The sequence below is a fragment of the Sander vitreus genome, chromosome 15, assembly GCF_031162955.1.
Source record: "Sander vitreus isolate 19-12246 chromosome 15, sanVit1, whole genome shotgun sequence".
NCBI classification, from domain to species: domain Eukaryota; kingdom Metazoa; phylum Chordata; class Actinopteri; order Perciformes; family Percidae; genus Sander; species Sander vitreus.
Window position 1 is genome coordinate 12,120,067 of NC_135869.1, and position 22,109 is coordinate 12,142,175.

General features: G+C 40.1%; 1 protein-coding gene across 1 annotated transcript; it reads right to left on the reverse strand.

The window, feature by feature from the left end:
- Window positions 1-128: 128 nt before the first annotated feature.
- Window positions 129-21,510, reverse strand: plcd3a (phospholipase C, delta 3a). Its single transcript, XM_078269726.1, has 15 exons — window positions 21,168-21,510; window positions 13,449-13,616; window positions 8,163-8,391; window positions 7,268-7,397; window positions 6,506-6,731; window positions 4,344-4,545; window positions 4,074-4,218; window positions 3,656-3,808; window positions 3,315-3,467; window positions 3,074-3,224; window positions 2,809-2,925; window positions 2,417-2,595; window positions 1,812-1,947; window positions 1,350-1,499; window positions 129-1,261 (listed from the first exon to the last, which is right to left on the reverse strand). Exons 1-15 carry the CDS (start codon window positions 21,256-21,258, stop codon window positions 1,119-1,121), a joined length of 2,373 nt encoding a protein of 790 aa, XP_078125852.1. The 5' UTR covers window positions 21,259-21,510; the 3' UTR covers window positions 129-1,118.
- Between the last annotated feature and the right edge of the window lie 599 nt (window positions 21,511-22,109).

Sequence of the window (22,109 nt, forward strand, 5' to 3'; positions counted from 1 at the left end):
CCTCAGATTATCAGCTTGCAAGGACATATTCATCCATATATGTATTCCTGCGTAACCTCCACCTCTCAATACATAGACATCCTCTGTCTGTCTCACTCTTGATAGCATAAAACAACAAAACACAGTGATGTGTTATCAGAGCTTTTATGGAAACAGTATTTTCTCTTGCATACTTAATACCACCTGCCATTCACACAAAATAAACTTTAAGCTTTAACACTGCAAGGTCGTACACTTCACCATTTGTCTCATGCTATTGAAATCCATCCTGATCGTATATACACTGTAATTACAGTAATCCAAGTGCAGCATCTTGTTAAGTAAAAGTGAATACTGTTTATGTTTCAATGTCATTCTTAAGTTGTGGAAATATATTGTCATACAATTAAAAGTGCCAAGTATCTGAAGTATCAAGTAAGACTAACTGAATAAACAATTTCATCATTTGTTTAAACAACCAGTGACAATCATTGAAACATTATTACATCTGCATTACATCACAGTTAGTGTTGTAAAACATCATAAAACAATATATTTATATTTTTAATGACATGCTTGGACTCCCACTTACAGTACGTATAAGCCTCAGTTAAGTAAGTGCTGTTTCTTGTTAAATTATCCTCATTCTTTAAGGTTAAGCCAAATAAGTGTAAAAAAATTAAAATATTTCTAAAATCAAAAATACAAAACAATAGTTAACACATCTTCACTCAGTCTAAAATATTATGGAATATCCAACTACACATGAGAGTTAACATTTTAATACATTTTGTAACGAGTCCCATATCGGTGTATTTCATGAACCACAATCCTCAGTGCCTTGTTCCTAGAGCACTCAGCACTGTCAAGACCAGATACTCTCACAGTGTATCATGGATTCATTATCCAGCCTGAGGCAATTCATTTGCTAAGAGCCAGCATGCTTCTTCATCTCTGATAAACGACATCTTTCCTCCTGCATTGGGAAGTGGCTCAGTGTAAATTGGACCACTTGAGGTCTGGACTGTGAGACCGGCTGGCAGCAACAGCGGCAGTCTCTCTCTGCTCACATTCAGAGCTCCTTTTCCAAAGCCCTTTGTTGTCAGAAAATGCAGCTTTCCATCTAGTTCAGATGCACGTCATGCCTTGCGTTTGGCAAGGGCTATACGCTCGGACACAGTTTTGATGGGAACTCCTTTGAGGGTCACTTTGACATGGATGAAGAGTGTGCTGGGGGACAGACTGGAACCATCTGCCTTCAATAAATGAACATGTCGATAACCTGGGAAGAAAGAGTATATTACACATATTAAACAACATGCCAAAGTGGCGACTGTTTTCTGAAATGCACAGGGGATTTTTATGAGCACCTGTTCGTAGGCTCATGAAAGGTAAAGTGAACTGCCCCACAAAGTCATTTTTGGCAGTGTGATCATGGTCCTCCACTACAAACCGCACCAGGGCCAGTTCAGGGACCTGCAGCTGGAAGCTCAGGGTGCAGTCCCATCGTGGGTTGAAACCTGTAGAGGGTGCACAAGAGCTGTAAATATATCCTCCAGAACTGTACCTTTCAAACAAACTAATCATAGTGTTAAACAGGAAAGGCTGTAAAGATCTGTGCTGCTTAATGATGTCATCTATTGTCTCCTGCATTTACATTATTACAAAATAAGACAATAATTAAACTGCATTATAGCATAACATTACAAACAATAGGTTTGCATAAAAATACAGAATTAGCTTTCTGCTTAAAACATTTATACAGGTAATAATATAAGGTTGGCACTTTATTGTTAAATGCTTTTTAGTGAATTATGATGTCTCAATATTACCATTGTTGTCAATGCGCTGGGTTTTGTTTCTTGCATTATCAATAGCCACCCCATGAATTTCCACCCACACTTGTGGGTCCACTATGGAGCTAGCCTTCTCTGTGTTGATTTTTGGCAGCTGCTGTGCAGATATTATCTGAAAAGCAAAGTGCAATTTGTCAGTTTTAACATCAAATTCTGATGGGACAATTATATTTAAGTAAAGCCAAATTTATTCTATTTGTATAGCCCAAAATCACCAACATGCCTCAAAGGGTCTCACAATCTGTACAGCATGCGACACCCTCTATCTTCAGATACTCATTACAGAGAAAACTTCCACAAAAAAAAAACTTGAATGGGAACAATGGAAGAAAAACCTCTTGTAGGATGAACAAACATGCAATAGATAGATGTACAGAGTAGAGATGTTGTAATACCATTTTTTCCTTCCAAATACTAATTCCGATACCTGAACTTGCGCATCGGCCGATACTTACTTGCCAATACTAATACCAGCATTTGAGGCAGTTTGGGAGGGTTTTCCAATACTGGTATCAGTACAGAGTAGTCAACCAATCCAAATTTGCTGTAACACTGTTACACAATAGGTTACCACCACTCACTCGTATTGTCAGCTGGGTGGGGATGTGACCGGGGCCTCCTCCCGTAATCTCTGGGTTAAAGTCGGAAGTGGGGCTGCACAGGAAGCCCGGTTTGAGAATGTATCCACAGCGACCATTGTGGAGGAAGCGACCCTGGTTCAGGTCCATTTGCTCCCCAGGTGTCTGGAAGTTCAAAGCCACTGCAGAGCACAGAGAGTGGAATCAGTAACTCGGCAAGCCCGATCACACACGTACGGAAAACATTTCAGCATCAGTGAATGCAGTCAGTAAAAGCCATCAATGTGTTCTGTGATGGAGCAGCAATTTGCGGAAATGAGAGTCAGTATAACATTTCTTTGGCACTTACTGACCACATAATGTTTTCCAAATGAATTGCCTTAATTTGTACTAACCCATCTGGCAGCCAGCGTTCCACATTTCCTGAGGATCATAGTTGGATGATTGGAGGCGCTGGCCAGACGGGTAAATCCGGCTCAGCTGCCTGCTGTTGTGTCTCACAAAAAGCTTTCCTGCAAATAAAAATAAGAAAACCACATGCCATGATACACTGGAGGCTGATTATATTTGGTGTAGAATCAGCTGCAGTAAAGCAATGTCAGAACATATTTTCGACTTTCTGTCTGTAATGTCAAGATGCAATTATTTCCACTCTTGTACCCGAGTCTTTGATTAGCCTGTGGGCCTCATTTTCAGAGAAGGAGGACATTTCATTTGAAGGTTTTTCAGATGCATTTTCAAACCCACGGAATGGGACACTTCTGCAGTACACCACCAGCTCTGATAGCTCTGGGCTCAGTTTAGAACAGACCTGGGAAGGGCAAATGCAAACATAAAAGAAAATTGAGTGATTATCTAAAAAGTGCTTCTTAGGCTTTATCGCAAATCTTCCTGAACTGACCTTTGCAGGATCCTTCTTGGGGGTGTTCTTATAGCTGCTTGCTGGTTCATCTTCAGAGCTTGAGGAGAAGCTGGCACAGCTGCCAGCCTTTCCCAGCTGGCCCAAGTGAGGAATCTGCTTCTTCCCTTTTACCAGGATACGCCCCTTCAGTTCCTGCAACGAATGTCATTGGAACAAATTACTTCATTAGAAAAACCAGACAGCCAGAAGTCTTTGAAAAAGGATCCAGCTGTGTGTGTGTGTGTGTGTGTGTGTGTGTGTGTGTGTGTGTGTGTGTGTGTACGTGCATGAGTGCCTGTGTGCATGCGCGTGTTTGTGTGTTGTAATCATGTGTGTTTTACTTCAGGAGAAGGCAAGTCCTTCGGCGGCTGGGCACTGAGGGGCTTGGTAAGTAGTTTGTTGCCCAGGATGGTGCGGAGGTGTTTGGCCATGACAGCTTGCTGCTCCACAGAACAGTGGTTCTCCAAGGACAGGATTAGAGGATATGGGGACACCTACAGGGAGAAACACAGGAGAATCACATCATTAAAATGCAATTAGATCACATTATAGCAATGCAGGACCCAACACTGTAATGATATGGTATGTCAAAACCAAAATATTGCAGGGTTGCCTCAGAGCCAAGAATGCAACCACAAGAAGCGCAGTAGGCTGTGAAAGCAAGAAGTCTGACCGACTGCCCACTCAATACATTAACAAGGAGCAGCGAGCATACTGTCATAGCTGAGGATTTACACCATCAAATCAAGTTCCTTTTACCTTGAAGGCGTACTGGGCGATGGTTTCAATGACCTCTTTAAATGGCACTTTGGAGGTGAGAGTGTGGCCATGGTAGATGACAGGTTCACCTTTATCTCCATCCCAGCAGTCAAGCTCCACACAGCGACAGCCCTGATTCAGAGCCCTGTCAGTGAAAGACGCATACTTTTAATCTCACAAAAGTTAATTTTGATCATACAAATTAAGAACATCTAAATAGGTTTTAATCATGCTAAAATATGTGCTCTTTGAAGATCTCTGTCCGAATACCTGATGTATGGCTCAGTGCTGCTGGCGCTGGTGACTTGGTCCTTGGTTAGGTAAGTGTTGTGCGACGAGGAGATGAAGTAGTGGGCCAAAGGGTAGCTCATGTCCTGGTAGACTCTGGCATGGTCAGGGTTAACCACATCATTCTCCCGAGACAGCATGTACATAGTGAAACCATTCTGAGTCATGAACTGGTTCTTTTGAGCTGCAATGAATGGCAAAGTGTTAAAAATATCTTTTAGCAAATTAATCGGGAAAAAAACGGTGAGAGTTTAACTAAAGAGGTTAAACAGTGGAGTCTATTAAATCTCTGGGAGGCAAAATTGTGTGTATTAAAATGAACGTACTGCCCAGATTTTTATATCTGTTTCAGAGCATCCCCGTCTTCCTATCAAAATCTTTTTTCAGATCTGTCGACAGTCTGATATTCTCATTTTTATGGGGCAACAAGCACCCCAGGGTTCGTAACGTGCTCCTTCAAAGGCATAGGGCGAAGGGGGGACTGGCCCTGCCTAACCTCATGTATTATTACTGGGCGGCAAACCGCCAAGAACGGGACTGGATATAATTTTGCAAATTCCTGTGCTCGTTAAGCGTCTTACCTCACGGATATATAATACTATCATGTCTCTTAGTGACTTATCACTTAATAAGAGCCGAGTAGACTGGGTTGAAGAGCTTGGAATAGTTATATCTGATGAAATATGGAATAATGCCTTGGGTAGAATAAATGGGTCAACATCATGTGCTCGCCTTGGTTTAATTCAATTTAAGGTTCTTCATCGTGCACATTATTCTAAAGCCAGGCTGTCCGTGATCTACTCTAACGTAAATGACTTATGTGATTGTTGTCACACAGAAAAGGCAGACCTGTCCCACATGTTTTGGTCCTGTAACAAGCTGAACACTTTTTGGACTACGGTATTCCAGACCTTGTCTGAGGCATTTGACAGAGATATCGTCAAAGTGTGAAGTGCTGAAATGGCTATTTTTGGTGTTCCAGGGGAAGGTATACAAATGACAAGTACACTAAAAGATGAGTTTGCCTTTGCAACTATTCTTGAGCGGAGAAGTATTTTGTTAGAGGAACATTCACCCAAAGCCTCAGCTTGGATGAACGACCTGATGCTATTTCTAAAGTTAGAGAAGATTAAATATTCCATTAGAGGGTCGATCCACAAATTCCATAAGAGATGGGATGCTTTGGTGTTTTATTTTGAAAGGCTCAAGACTCTTCCCGAAAATTAAGTAGGAACTGCATCCTCCATAACTAACCCTGCTCCACTGTTTGAGCTCTCGGCCTACTGGAGTATAATGATAAAAGCTGATAGCAAAGGAGCCTATGTACTTGTGCATCCACAGACATCCTTTATTTGTACCTCTAAATATGTATTTTTTTTAAATTTATTTTTATATTGTTACTTTATTTTAATATGTATTTTTATTTTATGTGTATTTATTTACTTTATCGCCTACTTGGTACAATACCCTGTATATATGTTGGAAATAAGTACTGTTTTTTTTTTTTTTTCCTGTATAACTATTATTTGCATAGGCAGTATGTGGGGGGTGGGGGAGCAAAAACAAAATGTTTGTTGCCAAATGTCTGTAAACAATTGCTGTTTTTTTTTGCAAATAAAAATATTTATAAAGAGGTTAAACAACATGTAACAAAAAGTTACATTTTTAAGAAATGAACCATAGCTGTCAACAAAACATATATTTGACATTGGATATTGTTTTTTATAAGCCCCTTTCAGCCCTTTTGTCTCTCAGTGAACGTAACTGAACTCGTGCTAATAAATAAAACTTAAACTTAATTTTAAAGTTTTAAAAAATTTTAACTTAAAAATACTTCCTTGGATATTCCCCCAATAAAGTTTAAGTTTTTGTGGGTGGCATCTTGTCAGTTTTCATGTCAGCCATAATAAAGTATTGCTTGCTACTTAGCTCTTCTTTAAAACAAAACAACCCCCACTGCTGGGAACATAGAGAGCATCCCATTATTGTGCAGCAGAAGGTTTTGCCTCAGTGTTTAGAATAGTAAATGCCTTTACAGATATATCTAAATCACTATTTTGTCAATGTATGAAACAGGACACTCACAGTGTCTATATTTAAATGTGGGTTATTTCTCTAAAGCTTTTAATGACTGCTTTTCCTACCCCAGTCATTGAGCTCATAGGTGAGTATGAGGCTCTGAGCATGATTCAATGAGGCGTCTTCTCCTTGGTCTCCCAGGAAGTCGCGCAGCTCAGCAGTGGCGAGCACACACCCATTACTTGAATAGTGTCTGAACACAGCGTCCAGCTCGGGCCGTCGCAGCAGCTCCCTGCAAAACTCCTCAATCTCTACATGATCCAGACGACCATCACCAGATCGATCACACCTCTGGGTTACAGGGGACAGGGATGAGTTTAAAAAAGATAAACAATCGGACACACACAGAGACACATATTAAACACAGTGTGCTTTTATTTTGGGAGTGCTTCAAATTCCCTGTAGAGTTTTCCCATCTCCATAATAATAATTCAACCAGCTGTGTATACTTACATTACAAATGCGGTTCTCTGAGGAGGGTCAGTATTGGAAATTGCAAGCTAAGACATGGCAGACAGTAATGCCCCACAATAAAGAAATAACTGGCTCTTGATTTGTTGTGGGAAAGACGAGACAGAGGGGATAAAAAATGTGGAGGGCTGCAGGTGGTTGGCTTGGCGCTGGCTTGGTAATTGAACACAGACTTGACACTCCAGGGTGTCACAGTAAACAGAAACAAGCAAAAATATCACCAACTCTCAACATATCGGCACAGTTATTCCCTCTCTTTTTCCATTGAATGCTTTCAGTATTCAGTTCATATAAGTTATATCTACTGAGGATATTTAGGTTATGCTAAAAACTCAAATAATGTACATGACCCTGACCTTGAATAAAGAGCGGGCATACTGCTCACTCAGGTCAATGTTGATCATCTGGAGCAGGTGTTTGACCTCATCGTAGCTCATCTTGCCGTCCTGGTTCTGATCCGCTCGCCTCAGGTAGCGTCGGATCCAAGTGTAGAGGGTTAAGGAATAAAACCAGAATAAAACCTAAAGACTATAGTTCATCAATTAAGGCAGTATTTGGAGTCATAATGTGCAGAAATACACAGTTTTTTTTGCATTCAGTCATTTAGCCAATTCTCATATATATATATATATATATATATATATATATATATATATATATATATATAAATGGGGTGGGAAAAAATGATAAGCAGTCTAATGCAATACAATTCCAACAGCACCACAAACTAAAGCCTCCAAAATGATCATGAATTCAAATCAACATAAATATAACTTTCATAAAAGAGAAGATAGCAACAAGAGACTAATTATAGTTTGTTGTCACCTGCCCGTGCAGTTGTGCAAACTGTAACACAGAGAGCCCACATGTACACATCACCTAGGCTTCTGAAAGTCTACACTATGAACAATAATAAATGAGATAACAAGATAGCATAAACAAGATAATTGCCCTGATGATTTATTTGTTCATAAAACTAAAAATATATCAAAAAAGAAGCGAGGTGACCTTAATGCTATACACTACCTGATACCTCCAGTCATGTTAGCCTCTGCTTATGAGGGATTGTAACTAACAGTGGTGGTCGGACTATATTTAGACAAGGCTTTTTTATCTAGTCATTACTGCTCACCTTAGCTATGCTGTGGACGTGGGATGGCACACACATGTGACAGCAAAGTCAGTAACCATAGCAATGCTGCCTCAGCTACACTGTACCTATTCTAGCATATTGAAAATGGGGCAGGATATTGGTCAAGTTTTTGTTTCTGACTCATGTTGGCCACATGCTCCTTTAAAGTGCGTAGCCCTCGCACCCAGTGCCGAGCTTCATCCTCACAGGGGCACAGCAGGTCCAAGCTTTTCCTAGCACTTCTGAAGACCACTGTGAAGCACTGGCCCTCCGGCACCGACCCGGACAGCTGCCGCAGCGCCTCGGACTGGCAGCCTTCACGCACACACTCCACTTCTGTCACTGCAACTGGGAGAGGAGAGGGAAAGAAAAAAGTTCAGCTAAGGAGCAGCTAAAGGTCAAATGTCATGTGTCTACATAGATTAATAAATCCCACCAAGCAGAGTGTCATAGCAACAGGATTGTAAAATATAACATGCACTTTATGTAATTCTCAACAGGATAATTTTACCCTGCAACTTTATGACTCTTACAGCGCACAGACTGATACATGAGTTAAAGTTGCACCTTCAGTTTGTGCTCTCACTGCTCAAAGAGCAGGTTCTTCTAAAGGGTTTTATAGTAGTTATTGTTTTTGACATGCTCTATTTAATCTTTTTTTTTTGTTTCATCTTGGCCAGGTCTCCCTTGAAAAAGAGATTTTAAACTCAAGGGACTTCCTGGTTAAATAAAAGTTAAATAAATACACAAATAAAATAATCTAACTATGGTAGCTGTACAGGATCATTTAGAGGGTTGAGTTATGGGATATAAACAAAAGCAAGACTAAAGAGTCTAGATGCCATGTTGTGAGGCTGTGTTAGCTAAATGCTAGTCTCGCAATGCCAGACCTTCCTCCACAGCGCTGTGGAGGAGGGTCTGGCTAGTCCACACAACATTCCGGATAGGAGAAAAACGTGCTCTGGTTTATTGGCATTTCTTTAAACCAATCACAATCGTCTTGGGCGGCGCTAAGCGCTGGACGGAGCAACGGTGCCTCTGCAAAATAGCCTCAGGAAGGAACTTGTTTTGGTGGAACATATACTTTCAAAAGTTGTTTTAGTCGTGCAACAGAAAACTCAGATTGGACAGAGTCTAGCTAGCTGTCTGGATTCACCCTGCAGAGATCTGAGGAGCAGTTAACCATAGTCCTCATAAATCCACCGGAGTTTAGAATGCCAACACAAAGAAAACGGAAGGTGACGGACATCCGGCCGAAAATTAGGGACAGGTGTAATGTTTACTATGTTCACCATCTAAGCATGTTAGCATGCTAACTTTTGCTACTTAGCACTAAATACAAAGTACAGCAAAGGCCGATGGGAATGTCTGTATTTTTTCAGGTATATTTAGTAAAAAACAACTATTGTGATCAACTGTTTTGATTAATTAATCTTTTTCCTTTACTTTTCAAGCAACTTTTCAACCCAGCTTCTCACATATGCTTGTTTTTTTTGTTTTTTTTATCATGAATTATGGTTAAAAATGGTTTTGGACTGATAAAACAAGCTATTTAAGAACATCATGTTGGGCTCTGGGAGGTTGTGATGGGTATTTTTCATTACTTTTTGACGTCTCATAGATAATCAATTAATCAAGAAAATGAACCATAGATTAATGCATAATAATAATACTATATAATAATATAATAATGATGTTAAATTAAAAGTCAAGGAATCATCAAAGTATTTAGGATTAATTGTCTGGGAACCATGAATGTCTGTGCAAACTTCTGTGCATACAATACATGTTAGTAGATATATAGATATTTCACAGGACAAGTGACAACTTTGACCTGCTTGTGGTGCTATCTGAAAGGTCAGGGGATTACCAAAATCAGATTCATTCTCTGGGCACCATTAATGTGTTAGTGTGTCAAATTTCACGGCAATCCAGAAAAGTATTATTGAGATATTTTAGTGTGGAACAAAGTGGTGGACTGACAGACAGACAGACCACCCCTACAGACATGTTGCTAGCATGGCTAAACACATTTTCCAGTTTTTTTTATTTAGGTATGATTTTGTCAGAGGAGTCACGGGCCACAAGGGTTGAGATTTACAATGTTATGTGATCTGTTTATCTTGTATTTGCAGAGCTCTGGTAAGTCTGGGCAACACTTTCTGCTCAGAAAAGACAGCCAAACACACACACACACACACACACACACACACACACACACACACACACACACACACACACACACACACACACACACTAGCTGATTCTAACACAACAACTTTATTCAGCAAAGGAGCTCGTCTATTTCTGCACTGGGATGCCTGCTGTGTGGTGATCACTAATAAGCAGTGTCTGCACTGACAATAGCCTCATTATCTTGCTGGAGGTCATAAAGCCTTTGCTGCCCACCTCTTCAAAATTACTCCACATTCCTCTTTTGTGGTTATCCCAGAGACATGGTAAAAGTGACATGAATGTGTGTGTGTGTGTGTGTGTGTGTGTGTGTGTGTGTGTGTGTGTGTGTGTGTGTGTGTGTGTGTGTGTGTGTGTGTGTGTGGTTTAGAAAGAAACAGCAGAAGTGTTAAGTGTTGTATTCTAGCCAAGTGTTTTTGAGCATCAGACGCAGCGCTGAACTACAGGCGCCAGATCACACTAGACCTGGAGAACTGCCTGGAGCTCGGAAAAGAGGAACCAAGCCAATCCTTCATCCTGGATTCACACAAACACACACTCACGCTGCTTGTTTGCCATCATTGTAAGGAGTGTTACCCACTGCAACTCAACCACCCTGTCTATTTCTGGAGCTGCTGCAGCACAATCAAGACGGCCTTCACCACCCACTGACCCACAAATCTGTAGGGCTAGCCCGGGGGTTAGCATTAAAATGCATTCCAACATCAGGACAGAGAGCACAAACAGAAGAGAGGTGGGAGAGCTAAAGGTCATACAACAAGGAGGAAGGGTGAGAGAGATTCATCCTCTACCCCTCTTGCAGCAAACTTTCATTCCAAAAGATTTAGCTCCAAAAAAGTCAAATGTAAAGAAAATGGGATAAATAAATGCCCTGTGCGTTGACATTCCCTACAGAGTCTAATCTCTTTTGTTTGGATACCTTTTCTGTGTCAATATGAGGCAGATGAGATGCCTCTGCTGAGCTTAAAAGAGCTAATGCTGCTCCCTAAAAATCTCTCTCAGCATTCATACTGTTTTTTATGATTAACACCCCAATCAGATGTAAAGTCTCTCTGTCTTCCTGTTTATTGACTCTTCCAGGCATTTGTGTTCCTTCAAGTTAGGCCACAGTGTGCCATTACAGCTAATGCATGACTGGTATGGGTAAGTGTACTACATGTGCTTAGTTCATGTGTCTACAATAACAGCAGGACAGTTTAGTTTATGTTATCCAAACTGCTAAAGTCAGTTGTGAAGTAAAGATAACGCTGTCCGTCAGTAGCGGTTTTTGGCACGGGTGAAGCGGGCAGCCGCCTGTGGCGGCACGAGCACTTAAAAAAGAAAAATCCTCTGTGCCGCGAAACCAAATGTCTTCAAAGGAATGAAACGTTGATAATAAAGAACAGTGATTTAATAGTGATAAAGGTATGGTGCACTCCCAGGCCAGTGGCCAGTTGTATCCGCGCTAACGGCTCCTATAGTGGTCTTTGCTCCAGTCTGGCACCAGACACCCTGCGATGCCATCCAGCTCTGCGGCTCAGCGCGCTATTTAGGAATTACAAGGAGGAGCGATGCACGCGGGCGCATGCACAGGATGTGTGTGTGTGTGTGTGTGTGTGTGTGTGTGTGTGTGTGTGTGTGTGTGTCCTACCAGAGCAGATAATTAGCTCCACACATAGTTCGTTATAGGCTAAGTCTTAAATATATTTGGAATATCCATTGAAATATTCACATTTTACATGAAAAAAGTTACTCTCAGATGTGTCCAGTTTGGGATGTCGCATAGCATTACTGTATGTGCTGGGGTACATTTTCAATTTATATACAAGTGGACACCGGAGTATTATCCCCATATTGATATAAATATACCCAAAACATGCTTTTAGGGATATTGTAGTCAAATATAGTGATTGTGATGTCATAATGCAGCAACAAAGTAATCTGTATTTTCTGTCTTTAAAAAACTACTAATCGATTAAAGGTTAAGGCTGGTGATAGGCTGTATTTTTTGATCAATAAATCCCATTAAAGACCCAAACCACAGCCTGATAAATCTTCTTCCTCCAAAAACACATCAATGAGCAATATCTTGTTAAAAACACATCAATGAACAATATCTTGTTAAAAACACATCAATGAACAACATCTTGTTAAAAACCCATCAATGAGCAGCATGTTGTTAGGAAGTGATTAGCTAGTAGTACACAGGTCATACTGTACATACTACAGGCAGCTACAGTGCATGTAAATACGTAAGTCAAGGTGCATTCATTTACTACAAATTGTTTTAAGACTGACTTGAAAAATTTTAAATCGATTCTTTAACCCCCAGGCCGCCAACACACATCCTATACGCGTGTTAAAGATTGACGTTTTCAGTAGAAATAAATGGGCTTAGGAATATTGGAAAGTATTAAGAGACAGCTTTGGTCTTTTCATGTCATTTGTTGTCAAATTTTAAAGGTGGAGCTTTTAACTCTAATTTAATGCTGTATAGTTTAATGAATAAGAATGCATTGATATTTTACTTGTAATATTTTGTCAGTAAAATCGGAATCTGCAACGTAACATTTCTCCGTAATGTAGCTCAATCATACAGGATAACCAGTCCGTAACTTACACGATAGCTTAGCAAAGCAGAAGTGAGCCAGCTTACTGTAGCTGACTATTCACGAGGTTACGTTTATGAATTGGTACATAAAGACATACACATGATTATTGTTTAGCCAGATGGCAGGGCCCATGATTAATCTCCTTACTCGCCACGGAAACAAACAGTCTCTTTAATAAGGCAAAGTAGAAAAGAAGGCATGAGATGGAGCCAAGATAAAACAGCTCACCAGCTCTGAAAAAGTTGTACTGGGCTGGTGGAAGGCCTGCTGGTCTGTCTCTACAATACTCCTCTGTAGATAAGTTTCCTTCCAGGCAAAGCCCTTTTCCTCTAATCTGATATCGCTTGAGTTTCCTCTCTTAAGACTATTCACGAGCACTCCGAATTTCAGGACTCCTCCTCCTTTAACCCTTCCTCACTTCTTATAACCAACTCTTGGTCCTTTGCCTCTTTTCCACCTTAAATCCTCCCTGCACACACACACACACACACACTCACACACACTCACACACACACACACACACACACACACACACACACACACACACACACACACACACACACACACACTGTGTGCTCTCCTTCCCGCTCTCCGTGATCATAAAGTTTGAGCAATACTCACATGTCTGCTGGGCTTTGGCTTTGCGGGAGCTCTTGGTGGATTCACACCACACGGTTAGTCCATCATCCAGCAGCCGCAGGTTTCGGCTCTTCTGCCACCTTGAAGAGCGAACTTTCACCATGCTGCAGCCCTGCATCATCACACGTACGTCCTCATTGTCCAGTAGACCTGGAGCACACACAAACAAACACATACACACAAAATCAAACAGGAAGTTTTAATGCAACAGTAAACTGTGATACAGTTTGACATTGTTTCATCAGCAGGTAGAGTTTGTCTTGGTTTTGTGCCGGTTTATTGTGACGACATACAGGCTTAATGTACAATAAGGTTTCTAAAAATGTAGGCCCTACCTAAACGTAACATAATAATGTCTTTTAGGGATTTGGTAGTTATATCATGATTTCTTTGGTGCTGTCTGGAAGGTTAACAAGACTAATGCCTCATTTACACTGCATGGTTCAGCCCGACTCATTCTTGGTACCATGGGCTTTTCTCTATTTCGTTTTCCACTGCGATTAGTACCCCGTCAGTGTAGTTGGGATTCTTAGCTGACCGCCATATCGACGTTGAGTGAAACTGCCATGAGATCATCTTCAACGCAACACTCTCTGGATCTTTTCATCTGCAACGATGTCTGCACTTCGCTACCCACATGCTTTGAGCTAAATGCTAACATCAGCACTAATATGCTCACAATGACAACGGAAGCACGCTGATGTTTAGCAGGTTTATTGTTTGCCAAGTTCACCATCTTAGCTTAGCAAATTAGCATTCTAAAGTTGGCTTGCATTAAAAACAAAGTACAGCTGAGGCCGATGGGATGGTCATTAGTGTTGCAGGTATTTGGTCATAAACCAAAGTATGGGACAAATGACTTCATGATGGCGTCAGATAAAATTTAAAGGATCAACATAGTTATCACAATTTATCCTGATGGGAACATGAATGTGTGTAAAAAAGAATTCATGTAAATTCATACTTGCTGAGACAGTAGGATTCATCCTCTGGGCACCAGAATGTCTGTACAAAATGTCCTACCAATCTATCCAATCCATCTGTCAGGTTAAAGGTCCCATGGCATGAAAATTTCACTTTATGAGGGTTTTTAACATTAATATGAGTTCCCCCAGTCTGCCTATGATCCCCCAGTGGCTAGAAATTTTGATAGGTGTAAACTGAGCCCTGGGTATCCTGCTCTGCCTTTGAGAAAATGAAAGCTCAGATGGGCCGATCTGGAATCTTGCTCCTTATGAGGTCATAAGGGGAAAGGTTACCTCCCCTTTCTCTGCTTTGCCCACTCAGAGAATTTGTCCCACCTATGAGAGAGAGACATCATGGCTTTCAAACGAGCAAAGTGGCAGTTGGTCAAGGCCATACCCCCACCCTCCACCTTGCCCCCCCCTCTCCTCCTCAATAGCTACAGACACAGAAATGGCACAAACTAAAGAAAACTCATTGTGGGACTGGCTCTAGTGGCTGTAATTCTGCACCAAGGCTGAATTTCATGAAAGAGACTTCAGATACAGTATTAGGGAACCACTAAGGTCCCTTTAACAACTGTTAAAGGGACCTCCAACTGCCTGTTGGACCTTTAACAACATCAGGGGTCATGTTGACTGTATTTGTCAAGCCGATTTCACATATACAGTCAACACTTTTTTGCTTATACCCTACACCAAAGGCTGTGTTTCATATACAAACCTAGGAGGAAATGACCTCTAGTCTAAAGATAAGGATGGTTTTGGACTGCAGGGTTGAATTTGAAAGGACATTTCAGTATTGTTTACATCATTCAAACATGACAGACCCACAGACGAGGTGCAAGCCAATACTGTAGAGTGGACATTTTTGCTTGAGTGAAATGTAAAATGATATAAGATTTACTCAACTTTTTTGTGAATATTGACATATGAATTTAGACAACTATTTATTTTGTAATGGTATAGAGTGTTTTCTTTCTCCAAATTATGTATGAAATGAAGTAGCTGTTTCTTATTAAGTTCATTATTTTAGGATTTTTCAGGATAAATGTACTGATTCATCTTGGTTAGTTTTGGAGGGATGGAGGGAGGGCATTTTGCCATTATTTGATATTAGCTACAGTATTTTAGAGTTATCTATAGTTTTAGATAATTTCAAATAACTGGTATGAACATTTTCAGACATTCAGGCTAAAAAATGGTCCGATGGTTCTGCATAATGCAAATTTACATTTTGAAAAACTAAAACCAGCACACAAATTAGTTTTTTAAGGTTTATTTAAGTATCTGGTTATATCAAACTGCTTTGTAACTTATTATGACAAACCCATGTAACTACATCTTTACAGTACCAGTTCAAGTGTTATTGAAGCACATTCAGCTATGCTTCATTGATTCTTTTGCAGGGATGAATGGGGCCTCTCACAGAGCAGTCTAAGCAAACTCTCACTCTTGTCAAATTATTCTTCAGCATATCGTCTTTTCTGCTCACCCCTAAAGATTTTTCCAGACACAGTGGGCATACTTTCCTAACTTTCTTTTTAAATAACAGTCCTCATATTGTCAGCTCCAAATGGCTGCCAAAGTTTCTCAAAGGCTCCCCAAAGCAACAGACCCCCCCCCCGACTAGAAACAAACTGTGTGCAGCAGAGGATCTCTCCCCATCAGGGTCGAGCACAAAGAAATCCCCCTACCAGCCCTCCATCCATAACAAACTGTTTTTTCCAAGCTGTTACCACATGCAAGGTATTCCCACAAGCAGAGCATTTGGACCTGATTATCTGCAGGTCATTGACCACACTAAGCTGTCCAAACAGCCTTAACTGCTTCTGTCTCAACCCACTGCCTAACCTTTTATTATTGCTCTCCAGCCTCGACCACATTCCTGCTTTCCAACCTGCATCATTTTAATATCTAATCGCAACAGAACAAGTGAGCACATGCCTGAAAGTGTTGGCCAGTTTTCAATAGCATACACTAAATGCTCCTGAAGGCCTCTTTATAAGGGTGTGAATGGAGGGATGGGCATGATTCTTCAGGCTAGAGAGCTGAATAGTGTTTTCTTTACATCGTCTCCTGCAGAAAATCTGGTTGACATCCTTACTATGCTGCCATATTTTCATGCAAGCATTTCAACGCAGCACAGTAATCAGAAAAGCAGCATAATTAATAACATACGAGAGGAAATGAAGTTCAAAGAGTCTACAACCATGCTAGCTGCCATCCAAGCACAGCAGTGCTTTAGCTAAATGCTAGTGTCAACATGCTCCAAATAGCAATGCTAACATCGTGACATGTAATGTTTATCATATTTACCATCTTATTTTAGCGCAATAGCATAGTAACCATTTGTTAAGCGACCTTGGGTACCGTGAAAGGCGCAATATAAGTCCAAGTTATTATTATTATTATTTGTTCATAAAGAAATAAATGGTTGTGGATGACATGTTAGCCACACTAGCAGATCTATGACTTTGCACATTGGTGTTTTGAGCAAAATGCTAACATCAACATGCTCACAGTGCCAATGTTAACATTCCGATGTTTCCCAGTTTAATGTTTACCATTACAATCTTAGTTTAGCGTGTGTTATCATGCTAACATTTGCTTATTTGACATAAACACTATGTAGCCTACAGCTGAGGCTGATGGGAATGTCATTAGTTGTATAGGTATTTGGTCATAAACCAAAGTATTGGACAGATTCAAATTTTAAATCTAATCATGATGCTATATGGGAAGAGAAAGGGATCCCCAAACTGATTAAGATTCATCCTGTGGTGGACATGAATGTGTGCACCAAATTTCATGGAACATCTATCAAACAGTTGTTGAGGCATTTTACCTAAAAGCACAAATATAAACCTCATTTTGGTGCTAAAGGAAAAGTCAGAGGGATTCATCGTCTGGGAGCCATGAATGTCTGTACAAAAGTTGGTGCCAATGCATTCTGGTAGATGTTGCTGGCGGAGCTAGAGGAAAAGTCAAGCATTCATCGAAGTCACCAGGATTGATCTTCTAGGGACCATGAAAGTCTAAACAAAAATGTCATGGCAATCCATCCTATAGTTAAGTTATTTCAGTCTGGACCAAAGTGGTGGACCAGCCAACTGACAAACCGAGCTAAAACTTGTAAAACAGCGGAATTACTAACAACTCCATGTGAGAACATGAGCTAATAGAATAAAGAAGCACTGCTGGATCAGCTGTGAGAAAACAACAAACATTCAAATCAATCCCATAAGGAATGTTTTTCTGAGGGTGTGTAGACATTGTGAACAGTGGGAGCACATTCAAACTGAGTGGAGTATCAGAAAGAAAATAACCATATCGGCTGGTCAGTAATAGATTGTGTCTGCATGAGTCCTCTTCCCTCAGGCCAATATTCCAGCTCCTCCAGGGACACGGTTCCTGTTTCTCTCAGCATAACTGTCACGAGAGCCAGCTAGCAAGGATTCTACACTTGCATAAAGATTATGGTGTTGTTAATATGATGCTGGCGACGGGCCAATTACATTTTCTTAATTCGTCCCACAGCTGTCCCCACCAGACGAGTTGGTCAGCAAGTACGGCATCTCTTAATACAAGGTCTAGCCTTCAATGAAAATTATGATATCCAGAGTTAAAAGATGATCTGAGGAAGGTTTGATTAAAAAAAAAAATGACTGTACTTTGGAGTTGTGACTCTCAGCAGCATCATCTGATTTGAGAACATTACAACAGTAACACAAGTTACTGCCAATGTTGTTTTTTTTTGGACGGCACACAGTTAAACATGAACAGCAACAATTAAACAATGCAGCTTCTTTCTATTCATCTGAAAATAAGCAACACTCAGTTTTCTCATTCTCTTTTATAATGAATTCATTAATTTAGTTGTAATATGCAAGCTTTGACCACACAGTCAGGAGTCCATAAACACAGCAAAAAGGTAATTGTTGTGTGCAGCTAACAGATTGATTCTAATCAGCTACTGCAACTTTAATATCTGGATTGTGACTTTTAGCTTTTACGTACGTTTGAAGAACAAAGGATAATTTTCTGATCAAAACATAAATTAAGAACATAGATTACCTATTAAACCTGAATTACAGCTTAAATCTGGCATCCAACTTTCTTTTGGATGGTTTATTTCATGATGATTTAAATATTCTGGTGTATGAATGATAAAGAAATTTATTATTTTGATGTTTAAAGTATGCTAACTTTTGACTCGCGTCTATAAAAGAAGGCAATGGATGATTTAGTATTCATTCTGTATGTCCAGAATTAGAATTACAGAGTACATGATTTGTCAACGATTTGTGAATTTAGCTGAAGTCATGAAGGTCTTCATGATTCTACATATATATGTATATTTGGGGTCAATTAGACCCCAGAAAGGTTTAAATCCCTGTCAAACCACTTATGAACAAACTCCAATAACAGACATTCAGATGGACCTATTTGTGATTTTGGATGAGTAGTCTACTTCCTTACTTGGGGGTGTAGCATGGGCCAATGAAGAACCCATTACATTTTGGAGCGGATCCAAATCACGGGGCGGCTACACAAACTCTTTTTTTCACTTTCAATAACATTGTGAAATAGGGCATTTGTGCTGCATTAACGTGGTGTCGGAGTAATTGGGTAAAGGAGGAGGAAAATTCACATGAACGCCCCCTCAAGTCAGAACGTTAACATCGCGTGATAGTGGATGCCTGGGCCGAGGTCTCTTTGAGTATCTGAGTGCCCTTCTAGTTTTATAAGGATTTCTGGTGTTTTGCAAGCCCAAACGCATTGAGTCCTGGATTTGTTTGTGCAAATCCTGTTTGTTCTCACATTGCTGTGTTACACAGTGCCACAGAGCTTCAAAGTTAACAGCACTGCCATCAACCTCGGACTCTTTCTGAAACCAAATCCTTAAACCCCCACAGAGGACATCTGTGGCAGCAGATATATTTATACATGTGTACACTTGTCTGATTCAAACAGAAATTATCTCAGAATTAACAAACCTAAGGTTCACAGGAACCTTTACCTATAGAAAAAGGCTATGTGTGGGAGATCTTTAAACAAACAAGAAAAACTAGTCCCGTGACACAAAACCTTTGAACTCACTTCATTCCACTTTTGGTAATGACAGAAGTATGTGGTGTTTTTCATCTGAGGTAGAATAAGTAAGGATTAAAAAGATGCCAAGACTTGGTGGGTTGAAGGCCACCTGACTGATTTATGACGACATATGGCGGTAAGGGGTCGGGTGGTGGATGACCTCACTGGCTTCATTATTCAGTATATGCAGGGGACTCAAATATAGAGTTGAGTTGCGTATTACATTTTCAGGCACAGAGAGTTCATAACTCAAACGTCAGTAATGCTTAAACAAGTGTGTGCATAGTGTCAGAGTTTCAACATAGTCTGCTGTGTCAATGCCATGGTCTGGTTCCCTGCACACACACTGCTGTGAAAAGATGAAAAATCAGGGAATTAAATGTTCAAGTAATACAATTTTGGAGCAGGATTTTAGTTTTTCGAATGCCAAATTAAATAGTGGTGATATGTTACAAAAACAGAAATAGGTTATCAGCTATCGTAAAGTTATTTTGATTTTAAAAAGTGATTACTTGTTGGATTTATTTAGAAGCTTTGTGGGGGGGGGGGGGTACTGTGTGCTGTATTTTATTGTGAAATCATGGATACATTCACTGTACTGCATGTATTCTCATATTTTTTTATTTTATGAACTTTAATGAAAGTTTTCAATTCTTGATGTCATGCTGTTGACTTGATATTGTAAACCTGCCAAAGACATTTAAAACGATGTTATACTATTGTTGGCTGCAGGCACAGTTTACATTTGTATGGTATAAATAGGTGAAAACAGTGGTCCAGATTTCCAGACATCCAGTGTCTCTTTCGAGATTCTGACAACAGGTGCTCTGTCTTTGCTCGGCAGGTGCCTATTTTGGTGAGAGGTGTGACCGTGAGCTGAGAGGGCATGTGTGAAGGGACAGCAGCCTATCAGTGTTGAACTGAGAACCAGAGTTGGCTGCGGAATGGTGAGGAGTCTGAATCACAGCATAGTGCGTGAGAGCTCTTCATAAACATATGATCACTTCAACTACACCCACACACACTGTCCATTCTTAGTTCTGGTTGATGAATCATTATCTGCTGATTACTTGCAAACTATTAGACATGTGTCTTATACTGTTTTCGCTTATAAAATCCACTTTATTGCTTGATTTTTTACCCTGGGGATACAACCAAGCACCTAGCTCACAAGCACATAACCCGACAGTACATACAATGCTGAATAAGCAAATAGTCTCACAAGTAGTCAGTAGCTATAGCAAAGAAAGTATCCTTTCATGTATTTTAAAATGATGAAACACTAGTATAGGCTACTTAAATAACTATTATAGGAATTGTAGGCTATTGATAACACAAAACATACAAAATACCATGATAAAAGCCTCTTTATCTACTAAAATACAACAGATATCACTATATCTCCCTCCTGAAATGTTACGTATATGAAAACATTGCTATTACTAAGTATGATTAAAATCACTGTACACTTAAATGAAGTTCATAATAAGAACGACACGGGATACTGAGGTGATACGACATGACAAAAAACACTGCCCTCTATCCACATATTTAAGTCCTTACAGTAACATTGTGGTGTTTTTATCTCAGGCTGGAGCAGATCATAGTTAACTTTGTGTCAACAGTTTGGATGTTTACTTACCGAGCCTTCTGATGGGGTCCATCGTCTTCTCGGCCCCTTTCCTCCTCCGCTCTCTGGGACTGGTGGCCGGTGACTTACCGCTGCCTAACATTATTACAACTCCAGTGAAAATGACTGTAGGCTACAACTTTACTTGCGGCTCGCTCTACGAAATAGTAATGTTTAAGGAGACAGGTGTATTCCCGCAAGCGCAGATTTGTGCTGTCTCTGAGAGGCCTCCGAGCAGAGACAGAGACACTTGTGTAAAGTCCCTCCCCGGCGCTGCTCCCCATGCCTTTGCGTAATATTACTCCAAACGTGGCGCACACCTAACACACTACCTCCTCCTCCTGTCCCAACAAACACCGATGAACTGAATTGCATGAACCAGAGGAGGTTCAAGTCCCTGCACAGGACTACATTTACTCAAGGAGCCTATTGTACCTAGACTACTTAAGCAGGCAACAATATTGAGATATTGTACTTTATTCGAGTATTTCCATTATCTGTGACTTTAAACTTCTACTCCACTACATTTCAGAGGGAAATATTGTACTTTTTATACATACTTACAATACATTTATTTGATAACTTTAGTTACCTTGCAGATTCAGATTTATAACAAAATATAGTTTAATCAACAAATAGGCCTACATTTGGATGTATTAGGCTACTATAGGTTAAGACTTTATTGATCCTTGGTGGCTAAATTCACAAGCTTCCCAGCCGCATATTAAGTCATTAAAATAAGCCACACCTAATACATCAGTAATTGAAATACAATAATATAACCTACATTATTCAAAAATTGGCCATTCTGCATACTTTTTGTACTTATAGTAACCTATATGTTAATGCAAATACTTATGTAGTTTTACTTAAGTAGGCTAATATTTTGAATACAGGGCTTTTCTACACTGAGGTTACTACTTTCACTTAAAACTATCTGAGTAGGTTACTTAT

Bases quoted from the DNA above. Each gene is read 5' to 3' on its own strand.
- plcd3a (XM_078269726.1), bottom strand. From the start codon at position 21,258: ATGTTAGGCAGCGGTAAGTCACCGGCCACCAGTCCCAGAGAGCGGAGG. The intron at 2,926-3,073 runs GTACAAGAGTGG...TTTTATTTGCAG, and splicing joins CAGGCTAATCAAAGACTCGG to GAAAGCTTTTTGTGAGACAC. The intron at 1,948-2,416 runs GTGAGTGGTGGT...TTTGCTTTTCAG, and splicing joins CCACCCAGCTGACAATACGA to ATAATATCTGCACAGCAGCT.